The 25,119-nt window shown below is 37.4% G+C and overlaps 2 protein-coding genes and 1 long non-coding RNA gene across 7 annotated transcripts in view; 1 reads left to right on the top strand and 2 right to left on the bottom strand.

Annotated features, from left to right (window-relative positions):
• SNAPC1 (small nuclear RNA activating complex polypeptide 1) overlaps nucleotides 1–11,253 on the bottom strand; it is a 28,394-nt gene extending 17,141 nt beyond the window's left edge. The window contains exons 1-5 of one of the 4 annotated variants that reach the window (XM_086320367.1): nucleotides 11,062–11,253; nucleotides 6,416–6,575; nucleotides 6,112–6,252; nucleotides 5,027–5,131; nucleotides 416–574 (exon numbers count right to left, since the gene is read on the bottom strand). In XM_086320367.1, coding sequence (XP_086176493.1) covers nucleotides 416–574; nucleotides 5,027–5,131; nucleotides 6,112–6,252; nucleotides 6,416–6,575; nucleotides 11,062–11,189 — 693 coding nt within the window. In that variant the 5' untranslated portion in view covers nucleotides 11,190–11,253. Of the gene's footprint in view, nucleotides 1–415; nucleotides 575–5,026; nucleotides 5,146–6,111; nucleotides 6,253–6,415; nucleotides 6,605–11,061 lie in introns of all 4 variants that reach the window. The other 3 variants (XM_086320370.1, XM_086320369.1, XM_086320371.1) reach the window with 3 other exon arrangements.
• Nucleotides 11,254–16,133: 4,880 nt separating this feature from the next.
• LOC147364220 (uncharacterized) overlaps nucleotides 16,134–25,119 on the top strand; it is a 28,523-nt gene continuing 19,537 nt past the window's right edge. Inside the window, exon 1 of the long non-coding RNA XR_015134219.1 lies at nucleotides 16,134–16,402. This is a non-coding gene — a long non-coding RNA (uncharacterized LOC147364220). The remainder of the gene's footprint in view (nucleotides 16,403–25,119) is intronic.
• HIF1A (hypoxia inducible factor 1 subunit alpha) overlaps nucleotides 18,992–25,119 on the bottom strand; it is a 44,708-nt gene continuing 38,580 nt past the window's right edge. For both annotated transcript variants that reach the window (XM_086320366.1, XM_086320365.1), the window contains exons 11-15: nucleotides 24,876–24,998; nucleotides 24,327–24,751; nucleotides 21,486–21,594; nucleotides 20,802–20,928; nucleotides 18,992–20,317 (exon numbers count right to left, since the gene is read on the bottom strand). In XM_086320366.1, coding sequence (XP_086176492.1) covers nucleotides 20,166–20,317; nucleotides 20,802–20,928; nucleotides 21,486–21,594; nucleotides 24,327–24,751; nucleotides 24,876–24,998 — 936 coding nt within the window. In that variant the 3' untranslated portion in view covers nucleotides 18,992–20,165. The remainder of the gene's footprint in view (nucleotides 20,318–20,801; nucleotides 20,929–21,485; nucleotides 21,595–24,326; nucleotides 24,752–24,875; nucleotides 24,999–25,119) is intronic.

The following is a 25,119-nucleotide window of genomic DNA, read 5'->3' on the forward strand; positions in this document are numbered from 1 at the left end:
ATGCTATGTAAAGAAAAAAAAAAGTTATGTGTAGGATTTGGATTAAAGATGGTCTGTGTGCAATCTCCAGAGAACGCTAAATTATAAAGATTGTACTAAATCCATGGTACACCAAGATTATTTATTTCCTTATAATTATGTATACTACATAATGTATACATATATATTAAATGGATATTAAACTATATATTATATAGTTGCAATTATAATTATATAATATTATTACACATAAAACATTAAATAACATCACCTAGCTAATAACTGGTAAAGCTAAAACTAAGGAAATTAAGCCCTGCAGATCTTTATTTCACAGGAGGTAGCCACTAAACAAGGCTGCCTCTCAACACCCTCAACCCATGTCCAGCCAGTCATGTACGATGCAAATGCAAAGGTGACGTATCAGACAGCTACAAACCTTTCTGTCTTTGTGCCACTGCTGATGCTCCAAAACTATGTTCTTGATATTGTCAAAAAAATCATCTTTTATCAAGTCGAGGGATTTTTCCGGATTGGATTTGTCAGCTGAAATTACATGTTTCATTCTCTGATAATGGTCATGAACATTCATCATTTCCTATAAGTGAAAAGATGAGTCCTTTAATTCAGTTTTTGAGGAGAAATGCACCAAAACAAATAAAATCAAATCACCTTCCAAAGTGACAGAGTTGAGAAGGAATAACTTATTACTGTATATTAAAAATAATATAACTATGCAAACCAGTACATTATTAATGAAAAGTCTGCTTTCCAGAAATATGGAATCATTATAATTAATGAACATTAATTAATATACAATATATGGAGAGATGATGCGGAAAGTCTAATTAATATAGGACTGCGTTCCTGGATGTAACAAAACTTATTTGTAGTATAGCATATCTTTAAATATTACCCCTAATAATTAAGATCATATTTTTATTTCATATTGTCACATAAAGGATATTTACACAATTCTTTATATTCAGCTGGGAATTCGTATCTCATGACTCTCACCCAATCCTCCACAGAGATGTGATTTCAGAAATCTCAAAGCTCTTGTGTCTATCTCCATAAGTTTCTTCATTACTTAAGTGATAAGATTCAAGATTAAATGAAATAGTGACTTATGACACCATTTGAGGCATAGTTATTAGTAAGACCTTCCTACTCAAGAAACCTCCAGACAAATGGGCAGGTCTACAGGGTAAACAGAGAGACAGCCTATGGCAGGCAGACTTAAAACTCACATAAAACCAGCACTGACACTCGGCTCCAAGACCAGCAGAGAACCATCCCTCACCGATTGTTACCACGTCCTCTGAGTCACTCCCAAGATAGGCTAGTCAATGCATTTCTAGGAGATTTTTATGGACTTGATCAACATCTGTTCAAGGAATGCAAAGGAGTGCTGAGTGCTTACATATGCGGGATCTTCAATGAGGAACAGTGTGCTGACATGGGCAGCCCCTAACATTTTACATGGTACACTGTGCTGTATTCCCATTATTTTGCATGCACTACAATACAGGACAAAGACAACTAGCTTGGGGCCTGAGACCTATCACTTGCTAGATTGTGACCTTGAACAAATCCCTCAGTCGCAATCATGTTCCACGTTTGGACAAACACAAAGTAGATATATAAAGTGAGCTTATACAAGTGGAAGTAGTCTGTAAATGTAAAACACTATACAAAAATCAAAGGATGAAGAAATAAAAGGTAGTGTAGGGCTTTGGAGCTTTACACATTTGGACATTCAAATCCAGTGTCTGTACCTTATGCTACGTAAATTACTTAATTTCTCTAAGCCTCAGTTTCCTTGCTTTTAAAACTGGGAAAACACTACCTCCTCTGCAGGACTATTATAATTAGTGAAAAAACATACAAAAAACCTTCAGCATAGTTCCTGGCACACAGTGAATACGCAACATGTAATGCCATTATTATAATTTTATAAATGAAGAAAATAGATTCAAAAGTGGAATGACTTGCTAAAGGGCATATTTAAGTAACAGAGTTGGAATTAATCAGATGCTTTAAAAAACTGTAATCATGTATGGTGATGGATGTTAACTAAACTTACTGTGGTGATTGACCATATATATAAATATTGAATCATTATGTTATATACCTGAAACACAATATTATATATTATGCCTGAATTTTTTAAAAAATCAGCTATTTTGATTCAATATTCTATTCTCTAGTTTTATTAAACCTCCTTAATCAGATAACTGAGAATCATAATCAGAATTCAAATACGCTGACATGAAGACTTAAGAGCATTCGCAGGAGGAGAAAGAAAATAGAAAAGTATTCAATTTAGGGATTATCAGTGAAAATGGGTAATAGACTATGCAGAACAGGAAAAATAGAGCCAACACAAGCACAGAAGGAAAAGGCCTTCAAAGCAAATCTGTGGCAAGCCAAAAATGCTAGATAAAGTCAGGATGGCGTCACAGTCTTCTCCATTCCTAAAGGCTTCCATGAAAAGGGTCCTTCTGACCCTCCTCTCCAAGCACAAAAGAATATGGCTTTATGCATCACCCCAGCTCTGTTCTCTAAAACTTCCCATTATCTGCTTGCTCACATATACAATTATATAACAGAGGAACCTTTAATTAAAGAGCTTCAAATGAATAAAAAAAAAAAGTTTAAGAAGGCATATTGAAAAAAATTAAGGCTCTATCACCAAATTAGTCAACAATCAAAAATTACAACCAACTGGGTTCAAATCATCTTTTTTTCATTAAGAGAATACTAATAAGAGCAACGTCTTGCTGTTCAAAAACAACCTCTGCCTCTCTCTTTATAATTCACACCAGTACTTCTTGGCAAATCCTTTCTGGTCTCCCCAAATCTTTCATTCTTCATGGTACTCCAAACTTTCTCAATTCTCTGTTCCAGCAGGAAGCCCCCTCTTAAAGTTAAGGCTATTGGGTCTGTTTGCTTTCTGCTTCTCTTCTTCACAGTTATGAGTCCATTTCCACTTCCTTCCCTCAGGTTTCCAAGGAAAAAGTACCTTCTCCAGGCCAAAGGAATCTCTCCACCGGGCTCTTGGTCACTGACCCACCACCTCCTCCACAGAAGGGACCTCATAGCCTCTTTTCTACACAAAATCTCTTTCTAATGGCTCCTTACCCCAAACCTAAATATATACTCTAATTTTCTCCAATCCCTAAAACTTTTAAATGATTCCCCTCTCCCCAAAAGATAAAACACAAATTCCCTCTATTATGCAAAGTTTTTTTCCTATCTTTATTTTTATACATGACCTTCTCCCACTTCTTTCCTGCTCAGCTGCTAGAGGGCAAAGATCTTAATTCTTGTCATACTTCACTGCTGCTGCTGCAAAGATCTTAATTCTTGTCATACTTCACTAGACATCTGCAAAGGATACCTTTCCAACCCCAGTCCCAGCTCAGACAAGGTCTCTGCTGTCCAACAGGCAATGCTACAGAACCTTAGCTCCACTGCTTCCTAACTTAATGTCTCCATGCCTCAGTTTCCTTAGCTTTTAACCAGGGATAAAACATCTTCTGTTTAAAAAAAAAAAAAAGAAAGAAAAAAATTAAATAAAATTTGTTTAAAGCACCTGTTTTGCAGGGATGTCGTTGAGGAGTAAAATATTCATAATATACAGAAAACATCTTGTATAGCTCCTGCACTACACCACAGTCCAGTCTTTAGATACTTAGTAAATAATTTCCTTCTGTGTAATTCTTAACATTCTGGGTAGATGAACACCTTTGTCAATCTGAGGATAGACTACCTCATCCTCACCAAGTGTCCATACATATGAAAAATTTATATACAATTTAGAGGGGGAAAAGGATCCATGGACCTTCTCAAGACTATTCATGGACCCCTGATTAACAATTCTTGCTCAAAACTGAAGTCGGTATACAGAGCAGACCCAGAGTGCTTTGAAAAATCAATCAACCTGACAGCTGAAGCTATGAGCACATGGTGGCATCTAGGACACAGAGAAACAGTTGAGCAAATCACAGATCTGATCCCCTTTCCACTCCTTATGTAGGAAAAGACTGAACAGGGATGAGGGGGGAAGTAGTAACATTTACTAAGCACCTACTATGTGCCATAGGCCACACTCAGCACTCTTCAGGAATAATCTAGTCTCAACTCTTACAAGTGGATGAAATAAGGGTTGCAATCATAATATTAAAGAGGAGGAAACTAAGGCTCAAAGGAATGAAAAAACACAACAAGGCCCCCACCTGCTCACACTAACTCCACACATTTTCTATGTACATAGGAATCTATTCTTTAGAAATAAGGAACGGATCACTAATTAGAAGGCTGCAACCCTTTAGTGGGGTTTTGTTTTAACCTCGGGGCAACTTTCCCACTCAGGTAAAACTCTCTGTAACTATTTATCAATGCAAAAGATTTTCCTGAATACTGCACATCTCAAAATACTGAAATACATTAGATTGAAAAGCTGTTTTTTTAAGACTCTAACTCTTATCCATTATTCTTGACTTCAAATTTTTGTTTTATCAAAATAAACTTTTCAATAGTGGGTTTTTACTCAAGCATTGTTAAAAAGGAATTTAGGAAATGAACATATATATTCATGTTAAAACATATATATATTCATGTTAAAACATATATATTGTTTTAAAAAAATAAAGTCACTAAATTCTTGTTTTATAATAGTGGGCTTTTACTCAAGCGTTGTAAAAAGGAACTTAGGAAATGAACATACATTGTTAAAAAAAAATAAAGTCACTAAATTCTTGTTTCATAATATATCTAAAGTCAAATACAAATGGTAGTTTCAGTATTTGAATCCCAGTATCCCTAGTCCAAGTCCAGTCTTTTACATCTATTTCTCACTCTTTCAAAATTTATTCCAGAAATTTTGATATATTTAGGGTATAGTATTCCTGACACTTGAGAGAAGGTAACAGCATTCTATGATTAGAAAAATTTTCAGTATCCAGTAGATGAAGGTATAAACTCAATATATAGTTAACAACAAAACAGTTTTTAAAAAATTTTAAGAACATAAAAGCAAATTTACCTCTAATACATCAGAAGTGATAAGTTTCAATACACGATCATTTGGGTCCTTAAATTCTTCAGTAATTTCAGCTCGTTGCATTTTTTTCTTCATTCTGTATGACAGCTAAATAATAATGTCTTTTAAAATAGATGTTTTAAAAGATATATTTTAAGTACTGAAATAAGTAAGTAAGCCAATAATAAAAATCATCTATAAGTAAATATGAACCAAAAAAAAAACCCCAGCTCTAAGTATGTACTTACTAAATAAGTACATATTTAGTAAGTACATACTTACTCTGGAAAAAATATTTTTCAAAGACTGTTAAACAACTTTTGAAATAACCCTTAAGATGCCAGGCCACATGCTTACAAATTCAGAGAAGTTACATGATTTGCCAACTGACAGAACTAGAATCTTTTGATTAAAATGCTCTTTCAGTCTAGCATCTGAAAGTATCACAAGACTGAAGAAATATATATTAATGGAAGTTTCAACTTTTCTCTAACTGGAATTAAAATCCCTTAGTTCTCTTTCAGTAGCCTCTTTGATGTCTGAATACAGGCATAAGCAAAGCAGATACCCAACTAACTTCTTCTTCTAACCATCTACTTAATGGACAACATTCAGAAACACTGCATTATTAGGAGAGACTGAATTTTGCTTTCAAAAAAAAGTAAGCAGAAGGCATTTTTTCCTCTTTTCTTTTTTTGGCCATGATACACAGCTTGTAGGATCTTAGTTTCCTGACCAGGGAATGAACCCAGGCCCTCAGCAGTGATAGGAGTCCTAACCACTGGATCACCAGGGAATTCCCAATATTTTTTTCCTACTTTAAGAAATCTTTTTTCTTTTCTTTTTTTTGGCCATACCACATAGCATGTCGAGATCTTAGTTCCCTGACCAAGACCTGGGATTGAACACATGGCCCCTGAAATGGAAGCACAGAGTCTTAACCACTGGACCACCAGGGAAGTCCAAGAAGCCTTTTCTCAAGTATTGGAAATTATATAATACTCTCCACTTTCTGGAGACTGAGGAACTTTACGGACAATGAAACACAATTTCTCATTTTGAAAACCAATCTCTTTCAGATAACATACCAATTTAGGCATTGCTGTAAAGTGAAATGCTCTGTCTAGTCGTAGCTTCCTAAAAATATAAGCTGCATCAAAATGTTGTGCATTTATCAAATCTTGCTGAAATTTTAAAATTTCATCCCAATCCTTCAGGGCAACTCTAATCTACAAACAAGAGGAATAAAAAAATTGTTAATAAATGCAAATCTTTCTTCACAAATGTATTATAATTTTGAAACACTGGTATTTCTCTTTAAAATCAGTTGGCTATGAAAATATTGCACCTGTTTCATATTTCAGCTGGAGGAAAACAATTCACAAATATTACCTTTTGTTTTGGTTGACACAGTTGCATGTTATATAATCCATATAGCAGATACAAAGCACCAACTCTGATCTGGAAGGTATATGGAGGTAAAAAGTATCGCCAAGCCAAAGTCAAAGCTTCTTTTGTAAACGTGTTCTTTTCTAAATTTCTCATTCTACCACTAGAAAACAGAAAGAACCTATATTATGCCTGTGAAAAAAAAATAACAGAAGAGATTTATACTTGTTTAAATAGCAGCTGCTAGAAAGTGGACAGGCATTCCACACCTGATCCTTTCATGATTCAAGGATAAAGACCTAATTTTCTGCTGTGTTTCTTACAGTGAGGCCCTAGATACTCTTGACGCATCTTCCAAAAGCATCAACTTTACTGCTGAATTGGGAGCAAAAGGACCAGGGTTACAACTAACTACTGGTTTAAGAATTTTAAATATGTAATATATTAAAATAACCATGGTAATGTTACAGAATAAAATACAAAGATCAGGAGCATTTTGACAAAAGAAATTGAACTAAAGGGTATTATGCTAAGTGAAATAAGTCAGACAAAGATAAGTTCTGCATAATCTCACTTATGTGTGGAATCTAAAAAACCAAGAAACAAAACTGAAACATATAAACAGAGAGCAGGGTGATGGATGTCAGAGGGGAAGAGGATAGATGGATGGGCAAAATAGGTGAAGGGGATTAAAAGATACAAACTTCCAGTTATAAAACAAGTAAGTCACTGGATATAATATACAGCATAAGGAATAAAGCCAATAAAAATAATACTTCAATAATTTTGTATAGTGCCAGATGGTCACTGAACTTGTGGTTGATCAATTGTAATGCATTTGACTGTGGAATCACTACACTGCAAATGCTGTAACTCAACTATCAGTCAGTCAGTTCAGTCACTCAGTCATGTCCGATTCTTGTGACCCCATGGACTGCAGCATGTCAGGCTTCCCTGTCCATCACCAACTCCCAGAGCTTGCTCAAGCTCATGTCCATCGAGTTGGTGATGCCACTCAACCATCTCATCCTCTGTTGTCCCCTTCTCTTCCTGCCTTCAATCTTTCCCAGCATCAGGGTCTTTCCCAATTAGTCAGTTCTTTGCATCAGGTGGCCAAAGTACTGGAGTTTCAGCTTCAGCATCAGTCCTTCCAATGAACATTCAGGACTGATTTCCTTTAGGATGGACTGGTTGAACCACCTTGCAGTCCAAGGGACTCTCAAGTCTTCTCCAACACCACAGTTCAAAGGCATCAATTCAACTCAACTATACTTCAATTAAAAAATATATGTGCATATTAATATATAATAGAGTTTTTCCCCAGTAGCCTCAGGGGGTCCTAATCTGTTCTGGAGACATTTGGGTGAAAAAGTTGGAGAACCACAGCAAAATGTAACCCTCCTCCTCCTCCCAATTCTGCAGGGAAAAAGTTCACCAATGTAAACAGCAGGGTAACAAAGGAGACTCCACTATATTCCAAAGCCTGGGCTCTCTAAGTAATGAATATACTACAAAAAAGAGATCTTTTTTGACCCAGATAATCATGATGGTGTGATCACTGACCTAGAGCCAGACATCCTGGAATGTGAAGTCAAGTGGGCCTTAGAAAGCATCTCTACGAACAAAGCTAGTGGAGGTGATGGAATTCCAGTGGAGCTATTTCAAATCCTGAAAGATGATGCTGTGAAAGTGCTGCACTCAATATGCCAGCAAATTTGGAAAACTCAGCAGTGGCCACAGGACTGGAAAAGGTCAGTTTTCATTCCAATCCCAAAGAAAGGCAATGCCAAAGAATGCTCAAACTACCGCACAATTGCACTCATCTCACACGCTAGTAAAGTGATGCTCAAAATTCTCCAAGCCAGGCTTCAGCAATATGTGAACCGTGAACTTCCTGATGTTCAAGCTGGTTTTACAAAAGGCAGAGGAACCAGAGATCAAATTGCCAACATCCGCTGGATCATTGAAAAAGCAAGAGAGTTCCAGAAAAACATCTATTTCTGCTTTATTGACTATGCCAAAGCCTTTGACTGTGTGGATCACAATAAACTGTGGAAAATTCTGAAAGAGATGGGAATACCAGACCACCTGATCTGCCTCTTGAGAAGTATGTATGCAGGTCAGGAAGCAACAGTTAGAACTGGACATGGAACAACAGACTGGTTCCAAATCGGAAAAGTAGTACGTCAAGGCTGTATATTATCACCCTGCTTATTTAACTTATATGCAGAGAACATCATGAGAAACATTGGACTGGAAGAAGCACAAGCTGGAATCAAGATTGCTGGGAGAAATATCAATAACCTCAGATATGCAGATGACACCACCCTTATGGCAGAAAGTGAAGAGAAACTAAAAAGCCTCTTGATGAAAGTGAAAGTGGAGAGTGAAAAAGCTGGCTTAAAGCTCAACATTCAGAAAACAAAGATCATGGCCTCCGGTCCCATCACTTCATGGGAAATAGATGGGGAAACAGTGGAAACAGTGTCAGACTTTATTTTTGGGGGCTCCAAAATCACTGCAGATGGTGACTGTAGCCATAAGACACTTACTCCTTGGAAGGGAAGTTATGACCAACCTAGATAGCATATTCAAAAGCAGAGACATTACTTTGTCAACAAAGGTCCATCTAGTCAAGGCTATGGTTTTTCCTGTGGTCGTGTATGGATGTGAGAGTTGGACTGTGAAGAAGGCTGAGCACTGAAGAATTGATGCTTTTGAACTGTGGTGTTGGAAAAGACTCTTGAGAGTCCCTTGGACTGCAAGGAGATCCAACCAGTCCATTCTGAAGGAGATCAGCCCTGGGATTTCTTTGGAAGGAATGATGCTGAAGCTGAAACTCCAGTACTTTGGCTACCTCATGCAAAGAGTTGACTCACTGGAAAAGACTCTGATGCTGGGAGGGATTGGGGGCAGGAGGAGAAGGGGACAACAGAGGATGAGATGGCTGGATGGCATCACTGACTCGATGGACGTGAGTCTGAGTGAACTCCGGGAGTTGGTGATGGACAGGGAGGCCTGGCGTGCTGCGATTCATGAGGTCGCGAAGAGTCGGACACAACTGAGCGACTGAACTGAACAAGAATGAAAACTACCTATTACAGTACTGGCAACCAAAGCAATTTCTAAAGAAAATCCACCACTCCTTAAATAATCTCTACTTGTTTTCTCATTTTAGTTTCTTCTTCATTAAATTAGAAGTTGGGGCAACCATAGCAAAATTTTTCTAAACCACCACTTTTCCCAAGAGGGCTACAGTGAAAAAGATCACGGGTTTCAGAAACAGTCAGACAAACTGGTTTCAATACCTGCTGTACCACCTACCAGTTGTGTGATCATGGAAAAATTACTTAACCTTTTAAAATCTCAATTTCCTCATCTATAAAACAAGGATAATTACTGATCTCAGAGTTGTTCTTTGGATTACATACAGCTATAAATGCATTACATTTAGTACCCGTAAAAAAAAAAAAGAGTTCCTCTCCTTTCATTAATTGTACAACAAACGGTTCTCCATTCTCCATCCCCTGCAATGGACAAACTACACAGGTAGTTATTTTACAGCAACAAGGAGAAAAAAAGAGAATGTTCACATTTTATTCAGCAGAACATAAGAATTATAGTCACAAAGACTCATTCATTTTATTAATTTAGCCTTTTAAATATTTTAAGTATTCTAATGGGATACTAGATCCATCCAGTCATTGTCTTCACAGAGCTAAGTCTAGTGGAAAGAAAATTTAAAATAATAATAAGGAATATTTCTTGAGCACTTAAGAGTGCAATTATTACCACAGTCAGTAGAGGACTCTGACCACAATCAGGGAGTGGGGCTCCATAATCCATGCTTCTCACCACTACACTATACTGCCTTCTGAACTACACAGGTAAAATGTGATTAAGTCAAGAGATAAAATAAGCACAAAGTGCTACAATAAAAAGAGCATGAACACTTTATTTAGTCCAAAAGGGCTAAGAAATGTTTCCCTGAGGAACTGTCACAAGAGCTTAACCCTGAATGAAGAATAAGGTAGCCAGGCAAAGGCAGTTGGGGTAAAGGTCCAGACTGAGGAAACGCATGTAGAGAGCCATGGAGTGGGCTGGTAGATAAAGCTGCAACGCTGGGCAAAGGCCAGCCACGAAGGGTGTTGCCAACCTTGTTAGGGAATTTGAGCTGTACTCAGAGGCAACGGAAACCATTAAGGGTGGTATGATAGGCCGTGACATGATCAAATCTGCACTTTACAAGTTCAGCGGTTGTATGAAAAATGAATTCAATCATGCAGGGTTTTGTCTTTGCTTGTGTGTTTGTTTTCAAACATGGAGTTCTAAGAAAACAAGACTAGAGGGAGGGCACGCGACGGTGATCTCGATCAGGGTAGTGGAGGTAGAAGAGTTCAGAAGGGCGGCCAGATAGAGGTATACGTTATCTGGGAGGAGGCCCCAAAATGGATGGATGAAACCCAAGCCAACGAAATCGGCCAGGGAAAACGCGTAGCCAAGCATAGATGACGGCCCAGAAGAGACGAAGGCAGTGTTCAGACTGCCACTTTCCTCAGCCCTTCCCAGGTGCCGCAAAGAGAAAGGGAAGGAAGAAACTTGTTACACCGCCCCTGAGCACAGAGATAGGCGGCATAAGAAACACCCACCAGAAGATGGTTCCGAACTTCATACTTCTCCAGAGCTCAGCGAAGTCCTCGAAGCGCACGCTATCCATCTCCTGGAAGCGGCTGAGCAGTGCCTCGCAGTCGTCCTTCAAACCTGAAGGAGTCCCCATGTCTGCAAAGCAAGCACGCCTCGCTCAGGGTAGCTGCCGGTGGTAGCCGAGGAAACGAGGCTCTGAGCCCCACCTCCTACGACCTGACGCACACGCCCTCCGTGACGCGTTTCCGGCCGTTTCAACTCCACCTCCAGCTGGATCTACCCAAGCTTTCGCGATGTGTTCTGCGCCTGCGTAACCGTTTGCCTCAGGAGCTCAGATCTCTAGGGGAAGTAACGTGGGCGTGATTAATTTCAGTAAATAAGTTTACTTCTCAAGGGGACCTGTGAGCCAAAGAAGGAATTTAGGTCTGTATTATACCTTCTACCAATCATTATTACACTTACCATCTCTCCCCTTTAAAGTGATCCTAGGGGAGAAGGAAATCGCAACCCACTCCGGTATTCTTGCCTGAAGAATCCCATGGACAGAAGAGCCTGGCAGGCTGCAGTCTATGGGGGTCGCAAGAGTCGGACACGACTAAGTGACTAAGCGCACTGCAGACTCTTGCATAAAATAAATAAATAAAGTGATCCTAGGGTGAGAAGTCAACTTTTACACCTAAAAAGGAACATCTCCCAACCTCAACCACTGCCACGTAGAAATAGGATCCAAAGAGGGTTTACTGAGAAGTAGACTGGACTTCAGAGGCGGGCATGGCAACCCACTCCAGTATTCTTGCCTGGAGAAGCCCATGGACTGAGGAGCCTGGCGGGCTATAATCCATAGGGTCGCAGAGTCAGACATGACTGAAGTGACTGAGCACAAACCCACGCAAACTGGACTTACTCTCTTGTAGGCTATAATACCCGTGCTTAATGTGTGGCTCTCTGGTTGTAGCCTTAACACCCTTCACTCTTGAGAAGCTCTTGTAAATATACCCACTACCACCACCACCACCACCACAGTCTAGCACATTACTTAGCAAAAAGTACTGTATCTGATTTTGTTGTGTTCTGTCGCTAAGTCGTGTCTTTTTTTTTTTTTTTTGACCCCGTGGACTGCATTACTGCCAGGTTTTTCTGTCCTTTATTATCTCCCAGAGTTTGCTGAAGCTCATGTCCATTGAGTTGGTGATGCCATCCAACCATCTCATCCTCTGTCGGCCCGCCCCCTACTTCCCCGCTTCTCCTCCATCTTTTCCAGCATCAGGATCTTTTCCAATGAGTCAGCTGTTGGGAGTCTGGTGGCCAAAGTATTGGAGCTTCAGCTTCAGCATCAGGCCTTCCAATGAGTATTCAAGAGTTTATTTCTTTTAGGATTAACTGGTTTGATCTCCTTGGTGTCCAAGGGACTCTCTAGAGTCTTCTCCAGCACCATGGCTGAATCTGTCTTCTTTGTACATTCCACCTTCTAGCATCTCTCAGGAACTGGCTATCAAGTAATATTTTCTATCTTTCACTATTTCTGTGATTGCAAGTCATGCTATTCTTATGCTTTTGGAGAGTTATCCTAAAAGTATAAGGGCTCTCTGTAACTTTCCTTATCATTCATCTTTTTTTTTAAAAAGTTATGTAATACACATTATAGAAAAACTTATGTAACATGTCTGAATAAGACGCATAGCAGGTATATGAATACCTGTGTACCTTCTACATGTATAGGAACTGGAACGTGACCAACACCTTTCCTCCTCTATTCTCCTGCCTCTGCCATTACTTTAATAACAACTACCTTATTTTGTTTCTCATTCTCTTGTAAATATTTTATCACGTGTTCAGATCTCTAAACAATATATTGTTTACTTGTGGTTGATTTTGAGCTTTATAATGGTGTTGCAATTTCTAATACATAGTCTTTGAATTGCTTTTTAAGCTTAATAGTGTTTCTGAGATTCATTTATATTATTTCTCATAGCTGTAATTCATTTATTTTCATTATTTCCTAATATTCCACTGTGTGAATATAGTTTATTATTTCCTCATGAAAATTTAGGTGGGTTCCAGATATTGCTGTTATAAACCATGTTTTATGAACACTTTTTCCTGTCTTTTTGGAGGATTGCCAGATAAAATACACGAGACCAAATTAAATTTGAATTTGAGGCCAACTAAAAGAATTATTCATTGTTCATCTTAAATACAGTTTCACTGGGTACCCCTTATTTTTGTTGGTTTAATATGGATTTCTACTTATATGTTGCAGGAATGTGGAGTATATATATCTGAGAGGAATTATTAGATGATAAAGAGTGCAAATGTAAAACTTATCAAGATTTATACTTTACTATCAGTGAATCAGTTCAGTTCAGTTCAGTCGCCCAGTCATGTCTGACTCTTTGTGACCCCATGAATCGCAGCACGCGGGGCCTCCCTGTCCATCACCAACTCCTGGAGTTCACTCAGACTCATGTCCATCAAGTCAGTGATGCCATCCAGCCATCTCATCCTCTGTCATCCCCTTCTCCTCCTGCCTCCAATCCCTCCCAGCATCAGAGTCTTTTCCAATGAGTCAACTCTTCACATGAGGTGGCCAAAGTACTGGAGTTTCAGCTTTAGCATCATTCCTTCCAAAGAAATCCCAGGGCTGATCTCCTTCAGAATGGACTGGTTGGATCTCCTTGCAGTCCAAGGGACTCTCAAGAGTCTTCTCCAACACCACAGTTCAAAAGCATCAATTCTTCGGCGCTCAGCCTTCTTCACAGTCCAACTCTCACGTCCATACATGACCACTGGAAAAACCATAACCTTGACTAGACGGACCTTTGTTGGTAAAGTAATGTCTCTGCTTTTCAATAATAAGCATTCTCATTTCAGCCGAATCACCTCAGAAACTTGGTATCTAGTTCTGGTCTTAAAGTGCATTTTCCTCACAAAGCCAAAGGAGCAATGGAACTCTCTGGAGCCTCTTTTAACAAGGGCACAAATCCCATTAAGGTCTCATCCTGAAAACCTAATCACCTCCCAAAGTCCCCACCTCCTAATACTGAGCTATCATCTTGGAGGTTAGATTTCAACATATGAATTTTGAGGTGCCACAAACACACAAAACATAGCAAACACCTTGGACTCACTCAAGCCTCAGAAACTTTTCTTTGAATAGATAGATTTTACTGGAACAGCTAGAAAATGGCCCTGTTTCCCCCATACTTCTGGTCATTTCTTCTCTGGTCTGTGTCACACGAGATCCTCTCCCACCCTCAATCATGTGTGTGTTGTCCTTGTGCAAGCAAAGTGGAAAGTTTTAGGAACAATCAAAGATGAATCAGATGGGAACCTTGCTCTGAAGGAACTCAGTCTAATAGGGGAGAAAAGACATACATAAATGATCACAGAAGGCTGAAAAATAATCAGAAGCAAGGGCTTAAGGTGATGTTCATAGGGCCGAAAAATATTAGCAGCTGAATTTGCCTAGAAAGAGGCAAACCACCTACCCAGGCTCTCCACGCTCCTCTCTAATTGGTGATTGTCTCTAATTTTATCTCAGTTAAGTTTTTGCTTTAAATAGTCTACCTGCAGGCTGGGCAGTCAGGCAAGTTTATAAAGGCTTACCCCAAAACTTGTCCAGTAGTCCTGTTCAAGTAATCATAAGCAGTTCTGTGTGGAAGCATTGAAAAAAAATTTTTTTCAAAGAGCCAGTAATATTGTCCAGAAATATATGGAAAAGATCTCTACATAAAATAGTGTTTCTTAATGTTTTAATATTCCAAAGATCCCTAAAGAATATTTGACTTGACAGTATTCTAGCCTACTTGTCAGGCTACATATGCAATTTTAAAAAATGCTTTCGTGATAAACATTAAAGCATATCACTCCCCCAGACCTCCAGTTTGCTCTCCTCTGTGAAAGAATCACCAGTTTACAGTGATTGAACATCCATAAGATGAAAAGGGTTGTAGCACTCTCCCTGAAGGGCACTTCTCTAATTAAACACACACAGAGACTGAGGCTACACATCAGGCTTTATTAGGAAAAAATATTCACAACAACTCAGCCCCATTTTTTTACATGTCAAATAAGAGAATGTTTAATGTCCTACTTTTTAGGGAATTCTATTTGAGAAAACATAAATAATGAATTTTCCTGAAGAAAACATAATATAAAACGTAGTCTGCTGCGGATATACAGAGGGTAATTTATTCTAAACAATACCTCGCCCCGCACTTTACAACAGACTGCGTAATCATAAACTGCGTAATCATAAACTAATTACAGATTCAATTTAAGGCTCCGAGCTTTTCCACTTTGCGTAAACTCACTACCCTTCTGTCCAAAAAGATTATCTTCTCCCAAAGGATTCTCAGGGTGCAGTCACACAACAAATTCAAAAAACAGGACAGGCAAAAAAAACCAAACCAACAATAAAAACCCACCTGGGGAAGCTAAAGTTTCTATTAATCAGGCATATCTCAAATGCTTAATTTAAAATAAACGAAGTCTCTGAGTGCCTTTAAGGCTAATATCTTGAAATAAACACACAACTCTATTTTTGACCAGTTATTAGTAGATGAGTAATTTTTAAAAAATCTTACATAGCTACTCAATCTTTTAGGCAACCCCTCGGTATTTCTCTGGTGGATTTTCTCGGTATTTGGAGTGGAGGATCACACTCCAAAGCATCTATCTGCTTCAGAGTTCAGAAGACAGTTCTAACTAGAGCAACAATTCCTGTCTCAGTCCTTCAGATCTCTCGGCCACCTTCTACCCCTCTCCTTCCGCAACCCCAACATCCAAAGCGACCAAGTTTGAGGAAGGGCGGGCAGCAAAATCCGACGAGTCTCAGAAGACAACAAGCAACGCGGAGCCCTCGCGCCAAGCGCCTCCCCGCGATCACCCGCCCGCGCGCGTGCTTCCCAAGGCCGGGCGGGGCAGTGCCTCCACATGCTCTCCCACACGTAGGCGGGAGCCTGGGGCAGCGGCTCCACGCGCCGCTCCTGCTGCCTCGCGCTGGCCCCCAGTCCCGGGGAGGGGCTAGGGCTGCGGTGCTGCGCCCCAGCACGTACTGGGGCGTGGCCTGCAGGGCGGTGGGCGGGGTTTGGGGAAGTTTCTTTGGGCGGCTCACGTTTCACATCCTTATCATGTAGGCACTAGGGCGCTAGAAACAGAAGGGGTAGCCGGTCCCTTCCGCATCCTAGCTATTTTCCCCGCTGAGGGTCTGATCACTGCCGCTCTCAGGCACCTGTCTTTCCTCTCCGTCCGGGAATGGAGCCAAGAAAAGGGAATAAAAGAAATTAAATAGTACAAGGAGATCGGGTGTCTGAGCAGCGTCTTGGATAAAACCGTCCACTACAGGTAAGAATAAAAATTATGTCCAAACCTCGGAAAGGTGTGAACACAACAAAGCTCCAGAAGGTGTTCATAGGAGGTAGTGGTAAAGTGTGGCTTTTGTCTTACAAGGAGACTATTTTATTTCAGATCCTACAGATTGAACTAATTGTCTGTAAAATGATCTGGGACAACAGGTTCAGCGCTATTTAAAGGGATGAAATACAAGCGAAGTGGTTAGTAACAGACTTAAAAAAACACCCGAGTAACATTTTTTTCTTTACACTTTTGTTGGTTTTAGCTAACATGTTTGCAAAGGTTTTATTTAATCAAACCCCGTTAAATTTTTTTTTGTATTCGTTGCAACTTGTTTTTGACGTTGCTACATTAGAAATGTGAATTTTAGAATGCTTAGGTTTCAGCAAACCCTGTAACTTTAAGTTCTTTTTTTTTTTTTTTTTGTATTTTAAAGATTGTAAGGAGAAATCCAAATTTAGAAATGGTAGTTGTGAGGTTAACACAAGCTTAAAGAAAATAAATGTGTCTAGCATGCCTTTAAATCAAATAGCGCTGACAAAAACCATACCATATATTCATGTGGCCTTTTATAGTCTATCACTGTGCTTTTCATAAACCACCTCATTTACCTGTGAGTTAATGTCACCATAAGCAGACACCTGAATCTCTAGTTCAAACTCAAAACTCACTAAATAGCACCAGAACACTTTTATTCATTTCCATTTGTCTTGCCATTCCTCTTACAGAACATCCCCTCGATGTCCTCTGTGATTGCATTACCACCCTCAGTTCCCTACATCCCTATTGCTTTCTATTGATATTTGCCATTTAAACAGTTAATTGGGAGAGGAGTAGGGTTTTACTGGACTGGCTAGCACTCCACCAGCTCAGAGGCTCTGAATCTTAGGCTACCTCTCCAAGACTTTTGTCATCTACAAAATGAGATACAGGTCCTAATTCATAGGGTTTTTTGGAAGATTGTGAGATAACATGCAAAAAGCTTAGCACAGAGTACTAACAGCCATTAGGTTCATTTTAACTTTTAATCTAAAACTTGTACGCAGCAGTGGTAGAATCTCTGTGGAACTCTTTCAGTTTCAAAGTGAACAGTGAAACTTAGAACAAGTGAACAAAATACACCAAACTCCTTTGCCATACTTTCTTCAGATGTGAAAATAACACTATGGTCGTTCAGTCACGACAGCATCAGAGAAGGGGAAACTATAGCCATGCATAAGGAAGGGAGACATTACAGGTCTATCTATGGTTGCTGGGGTAGGGCTGTATTTAGATGAAGACATTATAAAGACATTTGTGATGGTCTCAAAGAGGCTGGTACACTGCTGGAGGAAGGACTGGTTCTGCTATTTAAAACAGCTTCAAGCACTCCAGGGGGCTTGTTTTCTGAATGAGAGGGGTGGATACTTGTTTTCTGAATGAGAGGGGTGGATACTTGTTTTCTTCCAGCTGCACTGTCCTTTAAAGTGGCTTTCTCATCTAAACCCTTGCTCCCAAAAGTCATTTTCCTACTCTTGGTCATTACAGATCTGACCGTTACTAATACTTGAAAATGATAAACTTCTAGATTTCAGCTTAATTTGCTACCAAAATGAGAATTTTTAAATTTCAACTGGGAATATTAAGCAACTACTTTATTCTAAAATACCACCTCCAGTACTATCTGTAATTAAATTCAGAAGCACTTTGGATCATAGTATTTACAGTGAAATATGAGTCTTAGTAAACATTTGTTCCCAAACTTTCATGTAATTGTAATCACATTTTCTTCATTCTACGATTAAAAACAGACACTTAAGGTCTGTGGCTTAATTTTATTCAGGTTGTTCCTGTAACCTCAGTATACTGGGCCTAAGGCTCTGTATGTATTTACTTTATCCATAAAAATAATCTGTTGTTAATTTTAGGAGAAAGGATTCACTGTTTGTTATATCTTTTTGTGCTGAGTTTTAAAATTTTAAGTGAGAATGTATTACTTTTACAATAAAAAAATGCTATTTTTAAAATGGAAAATGAATATAAAGCTATTAAAGAATTTTAAAACATACAGTATCATTAACGCAGAAACAAAGCAAGGTTTTTCTGGTTTCATATTAAGAGTCAGAAGACCTAAGTTTAAATCTTTGGTCTGCCATTTATTACCCTTAAGGCTTGGACAAATCCTTTATCACTCAAGGTCTAAATAGCTTCATCTGTGAGTGAAAATAGATTGGTGAGTGAAAATAGAACAAAGAACTTCTAACCCCTACAAAATTATGTAACTATAATGTTAAGGATTTGTTTCATTCATCCCATTCATATTAAACATTAAAATTTTGTTTTACTTTAATAAATTAAAGGTCCATAAATTCATAAATGACAGTTTTCTAAAAGCATATTTTTTACAGTGGAATATTATGGTTTGCTATTATTTAACATTACAGTTAGGGACACAGTATAAATTAAAGTGATGGCAATAGGGTAAATGTAGAAATAGCAAGAATAATGTAATATAAAATACTTAAACTGTCGGTAAACAATTTTATGAGTTGGATGTGTTGAAACAAATATTATTTTAACATAAAAGCTGGTCAAAGTGGGCCTGGTCCACAGAAGATGTTTATTTGATGTAACAAAACAATACAGTTAGTGTTAGAAGATCCAACCACAAAGAGCAAAAGGAATGAAAAATTTGTACAATGCACATAGAAAAACAAGATGTTTACTGTGACAACTATATATTTCTAAAATAATGCTTCTAAAATTACTCAATTATTGAAATCTATATGAAAACAGAAGGATGTTAATAGCGACAAAGTGCATAAAACCAAACATCAAATTTTGAGCAAATTAACATTACTAGGCAATTTTGCTAACAAAGCATGATTTTTTTTTGTTGTTCACAATCTGCTCAAAATACCTTTATACCAACAGGGTGGGCAGAACATTTAGGTTTAATATCAATTACACAATATTAGCATAAACTTCCACAACTACAGATAGGGTATTGTCTTCTTTTGAGCTGGCAAAGTGACTACAGAAACATCAAATCATTTCTCTGAATTGAGAATTTTATCCAAATAAATGCCACATACCTTCCAGATATATGTATATCTTTCTATATCATGTAAATGGCTTTACCCATTTAAATAATAAATCATACAAGCATTTAAGAATCATTATTATATGATTAACAATGTCATGTTCCAGGTTTAATAATTTCATAGGCCAAAAAAAATTTCTTCTTAAAAACTAGTTTTATAAATGCAGAATATATTGCATGAGTAACTGCTGGTATTTTTTTAAGAAAATATATTGTGCAATTGCGGCTACCATGTACTGCTGGCAAATCATTATTGTTTATGTAAAATGTGAAAAAACTGAGTAAAAATTTTTTAAACTCATCATGATGAAAGGTTACAGCCTTCTTAAAAAAATTATATTGGCATCTTATTAAAAATAATTCGATAAGGGACAAACTCCCTAGCCCAAAATAAATAAATAAAAAGGTGCATTTTAAAAATGATGCTACTGCAATGCAATGGTTTAAATACCGAAGAACTATGAAAATGTGCTGTGTGTGATCTGGCATTAAAGAACATACTAAAAAAGAGCATTAATGTAAATTAAGTAGAAAGGGGATCAAAATTGAACTAACCGAGTTTGTGCAGTATTTGTAGCCAGGCTTCTAAAATTAGATATAGAAAATATAAATAGACTGCTTTAGGTAATGAGCCACCAGTGTCCAAAAAAAGGAATGAGATTATGAAAAAGCTCAGTTAACTTGATCCAAAGCTCTGAGTAATTCTTCACCCTGCAGTAGGTTTCTGCTGCCTTGTATAGGAGCATTAACTTCACAATCATAACTGGTCAGCTGTGGTAGTCCACTCTCATCCATTGATTGCCCCAGCAGTCTACATGCTAAATCTGAAAAACAAAGAGATATATATCTAAGTATTCATTCATCTAATCAATGAATATTATTAAACAGCAACTATACACTAGGTATTGGGGAGAATAAGGCCAGTTAGCTCTAGAAGGGTTTTTAGTCTGTTAGGCAAAACTACAATTATGTAATCAAGAAAGTGCAAACAAGCATTACTGGTGCTATGTCACAACTGTTTAAAAGAACCTTGAAGGTGCAGAGGAGTGATTTAAACCAATTTAGAAAAAGGCATTAAAATATACAAGTTTCAGCTTCTATTCATTATTGATAGCACACAGACACAGATCAAAGAAGATAATTCAGAGTTCCATCTGGAAACTATTAGTGATCAAATAAAATGCAACCTTACTTTTTAATCCTGGTAAGGAATGGAAATCACTCTCACTTGGAGTAAAGCTCCTAAATAAAAGTTTCATATACTTTAATTCTCTTTGTGATATTTAATGGAAGAAAGAGTAAACTAACCAGAGGGTATTAAAATAATTGTCTTTTGCTCCATTCCATTTTGTTCACTAGATTTGCATCCTTTTACACGTTTCCAAGAAAGTGATGTGGTAGTTGCACGATCATCTGGTTGCTGTAATAATGTTCCCTGAAAACAGTAAAATTATTTCAATTTTACTATGTTGAATTTTTTTTTTAAATCACGGACTTTGAAATCAGTATAGATTTGCTAACAATACATAGGCAGGATTCTTAAAGACTGCTCTCAGTTATTTAAATTCTATTTTTTAATGCTGCTGTGATGAATTCATTTGCCACTCATATGACAACTATGTAAAAATGCTTTCCAGTTAATTTGGTCTGAAAATATCGGTATGGCTTATACTAGCACTGACTGTGTTCTGTGGGTAAGAAGGAAAAGTAACCAAAAGGGAAGAGAAAGAGACTTGGTAATGATACTGGGTGTGGAATGAGGGGAGAACTATACTTACTCTAAATACATCCCTAGTGTTTGGAATTTTTTGAGACTGTATTCTTTAAATGTTTGTACTTTTAAGAAAGACCATGTACAAAGTGAAAGAAACCAATGTGTAACTTCTGAGAATGTACCATTAATATTTGGAAGATACAAGGAGTTACCTATATATCTAACTCAGAAATAGCACATCAGCTAGAATAGAAAAGCAAACATGCTGTCACACTTACAATTCCTACTGCTTGAAAAAGTGAACCATCATGTTCAATTTTTCGCTTTCTCTGAGCATTCTGCAAAGCTAGTATCTTTGGATTTAGTTCTTCCTCAGGAGCAGTAGTTCTGCAAACAATTTTTTAATAAAAAATATGGTTGTTTTATTTATTTTAAAAATATCCCGTTAGCTTTTTAAACAAAATATATTATGCCTATTTTCCAACATTAAGGGATATAATGTTATACATAAGTTTTCCTGATTATACTAAAGTTTATTGCCCTAAAAGTCAAAGCTTATTTTTTAAAACAAAATTTCCTAAACTATTCATTACCCTATTTATAAAACAGAAGTAAACAGAACTAAATTGATGTTAAAGAGTTAAATAGTGGCCTTTCATTCCACCTAGTACATACATATTCTTGGGACTACTGTAATACAAGATCAGTTTCACATTCGAATAATGCTTTCACTGTTTATAAAACACTGCATCTTAATTAGTTCATTTTAGCTTTGCTCTAGTCCCCAAGATAATACATGTATATAATACATATTTTATAAATGAAAAAATTGAGGCCTGTTAGGTAACTTGCTCTGTTCCTAATTAGCTGCAAATATGGAAGTACACTGTAGGTCTCCTAATACCCACTCTCCTTCCCAGTGATCTTCCCACTAAGCTGTTTTGCCCTCAGTATTGATCTGGTTATCAAACTTGAACTATCTGCAACTAAAATTAATAGTAAACAGTAAAGAACTGTTTTATGTGTCAAGTACATCAATTTTGTTATATGTTTTGTCTTTTCAAGAACCAGCTCCCTACCCCGAACCCCAACATAATGATAATAGATCCTTGCTCTGTTCATCTAGTTGAGAATGGCGTATGGGTAAGTGAGGTACTACTCTAACTGCTCTCCTACATGCAGTCTTGTTTTGCATTCTTAAAAAATTCTATAAAACCTTCAATATACAGACAGGCATATTTTAATTTTTATATACATGTTATCTTTATTAAGGATAACTCAGTCTATCATGTAAATATCATCTTAGTAGTACTTTTAATAGTTATTTTCGATCTTTAAAACTTCAAGTTGTCTGGTTTGATACAGCACTTTGATTTTTTCAAATTACCAAGAGAGGTAGTAAAGAAAAAGCTTCCATATAGTTCTGAAAGGTAAATTCATTTCTTAAAGTGTTTAGTGCATACTGTACTGGAACTAATGTAAAAAAAAAAAATTGTTAATTTGACTAGATGTTTGTTGGACTTTGGTTTTCTTATTTAGAAAACTGAAAAATCTCATCTGTGTAACTAAATTACAGATCACTGCTAATTCTGTTGCTAAGTTCATTCTTTTCTTCATCCAATAACCATTTATAAAGCAAGTACTCCATGTTAGGTACTGAGTTAAATATTAGTAACACTGTCATTGCCCAGAGGAGCTCCAAAGTTGGTTGGTGATACAGTAGAAAAGTAATGTAGAATACTTCTTTGTTAATTTAAAGTTGCAAGATCTTTTCCAAGTTCCGGGAAAAGGTCTCTACTAGCATTCTAGGTCAAAGTAGTGATGCAGGGCAGGAGAAAAAGCCATAAGCTCTGGCTATGGCAGTGCTTTTTCCTATTGCTATTAACATCTCAGTCTAGGCACTGTGGAGAAGGAATCGTTTCTGTCCCCACACACTGCCCCACTGACTCGTTTTCTCTATATAGCCTCAAAGTTAAAATACAGCAAATCCTATTGCAAATCATACACCAAAATTATAACTTAAAATTTTGGTGGTGTCCATATGTTTGCTCAAATTAACTCCATAGAAGCAATGTCATAAAACATGCTTAGATTCCTATTGTACCTCTTAAAAACCTATTTTAATACTTAGGGACTTCCCTGGTGGTCTAAGAGTTAAGACTCTGCACACCCAATGGATGTATTTATCAATATATCCATTTCCAACTCTATGGGTTTGATCTCTAGGTCCCACATGCTGCAACCAAGGCCTAGTACAAACCACCCTCCAAAAACCAACCTATTTAATCTGTGATATAGCTAGTGTTCTACAAATGAAAAGGAAAAACAAAATGCAGTAGTTATAATATGGTTATATATAACTACATAGTTATCTATCTACTAGTTATCTGTCTATATATGTGTGTGTATAAATATAGCTGTAACTATACATCCAAAAGTTTTAAATGCTTATTAAGTATCTGTATTGAATGCTGAGGACTGAAGACCATCAAGTTCAATTTGGAATGGAGAATTATTAATACTTTTAAGTTGGAATGGCTTCCCTGGTGGCTCAGATGGTAAAGAATCTGCCTGCAATGTGGGTTTGGTCCCTGGTTGGGAGATCCCCTGGAGAAGGAAACGGCTATCCACTCTAGTATTCTTGTCTGGAGAATTCCATGGACAGAGGAGCCTGGTGGGCTCCAGTCCATGGGGTTGGAAAGAGTTGGATACAACTGGGCAACTAACACACACACTTAAGTTGGGATGTGTGTTACCTTTTCTTCAGGTAAGCTTAAAAAGAGCTCCGAGAGGATAGTTAACTAGTCTGATTTAAGCAATTGCAAGAAACTGGGCCAGTTTTTATACATTTATAGAACTTACTGGCTGGATTTTATTTTTAGAGGTATTAGAAGACCTCCTATTCCTACATTTAGATAAGTGATGTGACTATAAAGTAATACATAAGCTAATTTAGAAACAATTTTTTGAGTGCTTAAGTTCAGAATTTGTTATGTCAATTTTATGTTCCTTAAAGTATAAATATGAAAAAGTTTGCTATGTTTAAAAATAATTTACCATCATACACATTTCCTTAAGAATAATGACCAAACTATAAGTTTAATGTTACATATAAATACCTTTGACTCAAAGCGACAGATAACACATTAGGGCTTCTTGGATGAGATTTTTCTGTCTGTTCTATGACTCCTTTTCCTGCTCTGTTGGGTGAGGCTGTCCGACTTCCAGTATCACTATATGGTGACGTTGTGGCACAAGGAGGTTCTTTAGGTACGTGGGGAGGAGATGGAAATGCAATCAGTATTTTAATGTCTTCCATACCATCTTTTGTCACTGTTTTCAATTCATCACTGGTGGCTGTGGTAGTGACGGTGGCTATAGGAGGTTCTTGCATTTGAGTGGGCTGGAATACTGTATTTGTGCTTGCACTCTGAGGACTTGTAGAACTGTTTTCCAGTGGTGACAACTGATCGAAGGAACGTAACTGGAAGTCATCATCCATTGGGATATAAGGAGCTAACATCTCCAAGTCTAAATCAGTGTCCTTTAAAACAAGATACATGAGTTTTTACAATGGCCATACCTTATGAAGCAAAAATAAGTTAAACCCACAGCCACTTGAGAATAAATTTTAATAGAAAATATATATAATAAACAAGTTTATATACCTGAGTGGAAAATGGGTTCTTTGCTTCTGTATCTTCAGCAAAAAGTTTCTCTACCAATTCCAACTTGAATTCATTAACCATATCACTATCCACATCAAAACAATATTCACTGGGACTGTTAGGCTGTAAAAAGAATTAATATATTTTACTTTTCTCTGAGGAAGCTTGCATAAATGTTTTGCTAGTTGTTAGAATTTGCAAACCTGATCTCAGAGAATACACAACAGAACTCTTCTCTTCTATC

Source organism: Bos grunniens, chromosome 10, assembly GCF_055505025.1.
Source record: "Bos grunniens cultivar Pamir isolate PY7600 chromosome 10, Bosgru_T2T1.0, whole genome shotgun sequence".
Lineage (NCBI taxonomy): Eukaryota > Metazoa > Chordata > Mammalia > Artiodactyla > Bovidae > Bos > Bos grunniens.